The following is a 7,452-nucleotide window of genomic DNA, read 5'->3' on the forward strand; positions in this document are numbered from 1 at the left end:
CATATGTATGACATAGTTCGCTCTTTACGTGTTTGGAAATGATATTATTTTGAAGATACCAACAAGGATTCTTTTCCTTTTTCTTCTGAAAGAGTCTCAGAAAACCTCAGAAGTTATGGAGAAATCTTTGAGAAAGTTAGGAAACTGATCTATAGAAGAGGCATTGAAGTGATTGCATTAATTTCATACTCGGGTATTTTATCAACAGGATGCATAGCACTTGGTTTGCCAAGTTTAATGAGGTGCTTTAAAGAAGTGATTCATTAGTCTTCCTGATTATAATTTCATCGTCCCCATAACATCTGATTTATGAATCAAAATGAGTTAAACAATACTTGATAAACTGAGAACTGGATTAATAATGAAACTTCTCAGTACATGTATATACAACTGCATTTAACCAGTGTCTTGTCCACAGTGAGGATACACCACTTGTCCTTCCCGACAAGCTGCTCGAAATGTGGGATACGGTGTCACTGGATGATATCCACGTTTACATATAAATTCAATATGATCCTGTGTTTTTGAGTAAAGTTTTTTTGAAGTCCATTTTAACTGTAGGTTATGTTTCTTCATCATTTCTTCTGAAATTTCACAGGCCTCTGAAGATAAAAATATAAACATAAAATATTATATAGTGAACAAATATTTTACACAGAATTTCAAGCTTTCGAGTAGAATCTTCTCTAGTCCAAAAATTCCTTCTCAAAACCTTTTCCAAACCAACTCATTGAAAATCTATCATGCAGGTTTCATTATTTTAAAAGTAAGAATGAGGTACTATATTTAATGTAATAATTAAATGTTATAATCATAGACTTACAATGTCAATTAACTTATGAAAGATTTCATTAAGGAACCTCTTGTTGCTATTGTTCCTGACCAGAAGATTTTCAAACTTTATTTCCACACATAGTAATATTTGGTAATCAAGCACGCAACAGAATGGCTTGTTAGTCCACGAAAGCTCTATTATAAACAGCTAAGCCTCATGCCCAGTACCAGGATTTCCCCAGGATCCACGGGAAGACTGGGGCATTTGCCCAAGCACTTTGGCAGCTCAGCCCACTCTCCATTCTCACCCACGTTTCTGTTTCCCTGAAGCTCACAGTAGGCCTGGCACTGACACAATTGACCACAGAGGATATACAGGTGTGAGGAGTGAGGTGATGTCTCCGTTATCTATTGTTGGAGGAGGCCCACATTTTCCTTGAGAGTCTAAATTCTGTGTTGTTTGATTTACTGAAAAACCACCACCCCCCACAGTTTAAAATAAAGGAAAAAAATGTAGCCTACTATGTAATATTGAGACTTGTGACTTCTGATGACAGAAATGATTTATTGAAGAAAATCCAATCACTTAACAGGAAAGGCATATTTTTAAGGTTTACTTTTACCCCACTTGAAATCACACATAATACATTCACAAATATGTCTTCTGTGCAGGGTTCTGGTATTAAAATACATTTTCTTAGTGAATGTATGCTAGGCAGATGGATACTGAAGGGAAATAAAACATTTCTTTTGCCCTTATGTACAACATACTGCAGTGTCTTGAATCTCTAGTCATTTTTATTGATTTTCAAATTGTTTACAAAAAAACATTAGCTCCATCAACTCCTTAAATAAAATTCAAACAACTACAGATTTGAATAGTGGACTTCCTTTCTGGGACAAGTTGAGATGCTTATTACATCTGTGAAGTATTCCTTCTTATAATTAAAAATCCTGACATTATAAAAACCAACACAGGAGATTTTAAAAGATGTAGAGAAGATGTCAATCTGATTAGAGATCTTGAGATTCAAGAAATTACACTGCAGACGGTGGCTTGGGTTTTAATTTGCTTTCTGTGTATCTTGGTCAAGCCACTGAGATGACAACCCAGAAATGATAACAACTTGAAGCAAAAAGAAAAAAAAAAGGTCTCAAGAAATACTTGATCTTTTTCATCAGAGGCCCAGAAAGTGGTGTGTGTATGCCTGCTGAGTTACTTGTATCCAACTCTTGGCGACCCTATGGATTGTAGCCCGCCAGGCTCCTCTGTCCATGGGGTTCTCCAGGCAAGAATACTGGTTGCCATGCAACCCAGGGGATCTTCCTCCAGGGATCAATCCTACATCTCCTGCAGCTCCTACACTGTGGGCGGATTCTTTACTGCTGAGACATTGGGGAAGCCCAGAAACGGAGTAGGCTAGCGAGACAAAGAATTTTTATAATACTGACTTACTCTAGAAATACACCATAACAGAAGCCTAAGACTAACTCTCTCCCTGCCTTGATCAGCAGGGGCCGAGCAAGAAGCCCAGACCTCCACTCACATGGCTGGGAAGCAAGATCGCTCTGCCCTTTCTCCCTGAGTCAGTGGAGGCCAGGTGGGGACCCTGACTTACACCCTGCTTGGCAGTAATGGAGGCCTGATATATGAAAGATTCCATAAAATCTAGGGTCTCAAAAATGATAATACCCCAAAAGTCTAGGATACAGATCATTCATAATACCAAGGACCTGGAAAGCCTCAAAAGAAAAAACAAATCCACAGAAGACAACACCGAGATGACACAGATATTGAAATAACTGGTAAATGCTTTTTCTTAATGGAATTGAATTTATAGAACTAAAAAAAAAGACTAATATAATTTTAAAAACACATTGGATAGGCTCAATAATACACTGCAGATGACAGAGGGATAAAAGCTTAACTACAGACTAACTTTGAATATAGACTGAAAAAAAAAATGGACAGAGCTTCAGGCAACCATAGGAAGATAGTAAAAGATTGGAGACCCCGAAGGTAAAAAGAAAGAGGATTGAGATGAAAAAATAACTATGATGATTGAATATTTCCCAAATAGGGCACAAAGCACAAGTCTACATATTAAAGTTCAGTTCAGTTCAGTTGCTCAGTCATGTCCGACTCTTTGCAACCCCATGAATTGCAACACGCCAGGCCTCCCTGTCCATCACCAACTCCCGGAGTTCACCCAAACTCATGTCCATCGAGTCGGTGATGCCATCCAGCCATCTCATCCTCTGTCGTCCCCTTTTCCTCCTGCCCCCAATCCCTCCCAGCATCAGAGTCTTTTCCAGTGAGTCAACTCTTCGCATGAGGTGGCCAGAGTATTGGAGTTTCAGCTTTAGCATCATTCCTTCCAAAGAACACGAAGGACTGATCTCCTTTACAATGGACTGGTTGGATCTCCTTGCAGTCCAAGGGACTCTCAAGAGTCTTCTCCAACACCACATATTAAAACATCTGAAGAATTCCAAACAGTATAAACCCATAGAAATTAATGTCAAGATACATCATAACTAAATCGCTGGAAACCAAAGGAAAAAATCTCAAAAGCAGCTAGATAGATATTATGCAATACTTATACAGAAAAAGGATCCAAGCATCAGTAGAGTTCTCATCCATAACAACAGAGCCAGGAAAAAGTGACATCATTTTTCCAATCCTGGAAGAAAAGAATCATCAACCCCAAATTCTATATCCAGTGATACCATCCTATAGGATTAAAAGGAGAAAGAAAGACATCCCAGACAAAGGAAAACAGAATTTGTCGCCAGCAGGCCTACGTAAAGAATTGCTAAGGGAATTCTTAAGATAGAAAGGAAAATAGAAAAGGGATTGAGACTTTAGGAAGGAAGGAAAAATAATAGAATTGATTTTTAAAATTCAGGGGTAAATATAATAAGACTGTCTTTTCCCTAATGATTTTATTAGATCATGGTCATGCAAAATCATTTGATATAGTGCTCAGTATATGTTGAGGGAATATTTAAGGAATTTATGTTAAAAATGTGGGGAGGGTAAATAAATCTAAATGGAAATAAGGTTTCCACATTTCACCTGAGGTGATGAAATGTCAGCAACAGTAGGGAGTGATAAACTACCTATGTTACCTTAATGCCTAGAGCAATATTAATAAAGCCCTGCAGAGAAAGCATGTACTCGAAAGCAATGCAGATGTGTCACAGTTAAATTATTCTATAGTGTTCAAAATGCCACAGTGAAGAAAAGGAAATGGAGATGAGAAACAAAGAAAACACACACAAAACAAATAATAAAATGGCAGACACTGTCCCTAAGAGTAGTTACTTTAAATGTAAATGGTCTAGATACTTCAGTTTAAAGACAGAGTGGCAGGTGAACACAAAAACAGTATGCTGAGCTGTATGCTGTTTAAACAGGAAAACATATTCAAGTAGAATTTGCCAAAAATTCACACCAGGCAAAAATTAACTTGATAAACTGGAAGACTCTTGAGAGTCCCTTGGACAGCAAGGAGATTAAACCAGTCAATCTTAAAGAAAATCAACCCTGAATATTCATTGGAAGGACTGATGCTGAAACTAAAGCTTCCATACTTTGGCCACCTGATGTGAAGAGCCAACTCATTGGAAAAGACTGTAATGCTGGGGAAGATTGAGGACAGGAGGAGAAGGGAAGCGATAGAAGATAAGATGGTTGGATGACATCACGGACTCAACGGAGATGAGTTTGAGCAAACTCTGGGAGATAGTGAAGGACAGGGAATCCTGGTGTGCTGTAGTCCGTGGGGTTGCAAAGAGTTGGACATGACTTAGGGACATGACTTACAACAATTTCTTGTTTAGATTTCCTTTCTGAACTCTAAACACTGAAGCGTCCTAAGATCAAGTTTCAGACTTTTTTTTTTTATGTGTACACTAATTCCCTGAAGGAGTTCAACTCATTCATACCTTTAAATATCACCCATATGTGAAGAAGCCCAAAAGATGCCACATTCTATTATCAGACCCCAGTTGCCTATTGCATGTCTCAGAGTGAAATTCCTTGGGCTGTCAAATGTACTTATGGTATCTTTAACACATTTATTCTTCAAGAAATAACTATCTTAATATTTAAGACTGGAAATGTTCCATGATTCCAACCGTTCAAATCTGGTAAACTATTTCATAAAATATGTATGTGAGATTATTTATTCATTCCACAAAAGAACATGTTAAGCACCATCATTTTCTTTTAATAAAAAAATTATTCCCTAAGAACTTCTTCAATATCTATTTATATCAACATATTTTATTCCTAATCAGATCAGATCAGATCAGATCAGTCTCTCAGTCATGTCCAACTCTTTGCGACCCCATGAATCACAGCACGCCAGGCCTCCCTGTCCATCACCAACTCCCGGAGTTCACCCAGACTCACATCCATCGAGTCAGTGATGCCATCCAGCCATCTCATCCTCTGTCGTCCCCTTCTCCTCTTGCCCCCAATCCCTCCCAGCATCAGTCTTTTCCAATGAGTCAACTCTTCGCATGAGGTGGCCAAAGTACTGGAGTTTCAGCTTTAGCATCATTCCTTCCAAAGAAATCCCAGGGCTGATCTCCTTCAGAATGGACTGGTTGGATCTCCTTGCAGTCCAAGGGACTCTCAAGAGTCTTCCCCAACACCACAGTTCACTGCAGCACTATTTACAATAGCCAGGCCACAGAGACAACCTAAATGTCTACTGGTTGATGTGCAGGAGCATGTGGGTGGCTCAGCTGGTAAAGAACCCACCAGCAATGAACGAGACCCAGGTTCGATCCCTAGGTTGGGACGATCCCCTAGAGAATGGGATGGCAATCCACTCCAATATTCTTTTTTTGTACAGTTCTGTGTATTCTTGCCACCTCTTCTTAATATCTTCTGCTTCTCTTAGGTCCATACCATTTCTGTCCTTTATCGAGCCCATCTTTGCATGAAATGTTCCCTTGGTATCTCTAATTTTCTTGAAGATATCTCTAGTCCTTCCCATTCTGTTGTTTTCCTCTATTTCTTTGCATTGATCGCTGAAGAAGGCTTTCTTATGTCTTCTTGCTAGTCTTTGGAACTCTGCATTCAGATGTTTATATCTTTCCTTTTCTCCTTTGCTTTTTGCTTCTCTTCTTTTCACAGCTATTTGTAAGGCCTCCCCAGACAGCCATTTTGCTTTTTTGCATTTCTTTTCCATAGGGATGGTCTTGATCCCTGTCTCCTGTACAATGTCACGAACCTCATTCCATAGTTCATCAGGCACTCTATCTATCAGATCTAGGCCCTTAAATCTATTTCTCACTTGCACTGTATAATCATAAGGGATTTGATTTAGGTCATACCTGAATGGTCTAGTGGTTTTCCCTACTTTCTTCAATTTAAGTCTGAATTTGGCAATAAGGAGTTCATGGTCTGAGCCACAGTCAGCTCCTGGTCTTGTTTGCTGACTGTATAGAACTTTCTCTTAAATCAAGGAGTGGGTAGACAAGATACTCTACCTTTGCACTGAGGTGGTTTTGTCCAAGTTCCATTTAAACATGTCACTTCTATGTCCCCCAAAATGTCGTAAGTTCCGGTGCATTTATAACGTACTCTCTCACCATTTTGATACCTAGGCTTCTCACTTTGTATAACTGCATTTTCCACTCTGGGTGGATTCACACAGGAAACATCTGAAAAAAAGAAAAAAAAGTATTTCTAATATAATGATCCTTATGAACAATAAGCCAATGAGTGAATGTCAAATATATTCCATGGTTACTTAAATTCAATAGGTAATCTGTTGGGGGCCAGAGTGAGGTACTCTGCCCGTGACAAAGGTCATGAGGAAGGAGGCTCGACATACGCAAAGGCGGGATCGAGCCTCAGGAGTCCCCCTGGAACTCCTCGAGCATCTACCCCCATAACCAGAGCCTGCCTACTTTACTACTTTGTGCTCACCTACACCTCTGACTTTACAGGGGGCTGTCCCCCACCACCTCTTTTGGAGAAGGAGTTAACTTAGAGCTCCAGTTTATAATAATTCCTGGGCGTGATAAGAGTGTTTTAACCTACAAACTCCTCTGAAGGTTCTCTGGCCTGCCTGACAGGCTTGTCCGGCCACATGTGATCGCTCACAGCCTCCCAACCGTGAGAGGCACAAGATGCTTTAAACCTTCTAAAAACAGGTTCCTTAGAAAAGTTAGAAAACTATTAGTATAAGTATAATGGGCTAATTAGAAATTGTGTTGGTGAAGGGTTTTTTATTTGTTGAGCCAATGTTTGTTGCTAAGTCTCCATATCCCCTGCCCTTACACACATTAATGAATATATAGAATTAACCTTTGATATTAATCACGTTAGACCTTAGGCTAAGTAAATTCTTTCCTTAACTAAAACCCACTACACCCTCACCCTGTAGGAATGTAACTTTATTTGGGTGGCGTCTGTTTTGAGAATAATCAGCCCTGGAGAAATAAGTGTCCTGATTGACTGACCGCTGTCACAAGGAGAGGGTCGTAAATTGTCAGCAGGCCCCCCTGGCCAGAAGATGATGTAACACCCCTAAGACCTCTGTATACATTTGTATGAAGCACCTGACTTTGATAAAAGTCAGGACTGCTGACCCCGCGTGACTTTTGCATAACATCTCAGTGTATAAAAGTAGACCATGGAAAATAAAGAATTGG

The 7,452-nt window shown here is 39.5% G+C and overlaps 1 protein-coding gene across 1 annotated transcript in view; it reads right to left on the bottom strand.

The window, feature by feature from the left end:
- Positions 1 to 396: 396 nt before the first annotated feature.
- Positions 397 to 7,452, bottom strand: part of LOC104981884 (complement factor H-like) — a 23,148-nt gene continuing 16,092 nt past the window's right edge. Inside the window, 4 exon segments of the mRNA XM_010831137.1 lie at positions 397 to 602; positions 1,044 to 1,126; positions 1,128 to 1,218; positions 6,283 to 6,456. Coding sequence (XP_010829439.1) covers positions 397 to 602; positions 1,044 to 1,126; positions 1,128 to 1,218; positions 6,283 to 6,456 — 554 coding nt within the window.

The sequence above is a fragment of the Bison bison genome, unplaced genomic scaffold (assembly GCF_000754665.1).
Source record: "Bison bison bison isolate TAMUID 2011002044 unplaced genomic scaffold, Bison_UMD1.0 scf7180017864524, whole genome shotgun sequence".
NCBI classification, from domain to species: Eukaryota; Metazoa; Chordata; class Mammalia; order Artiodactyla; family Bovidae; genus Bison; species Bison bison.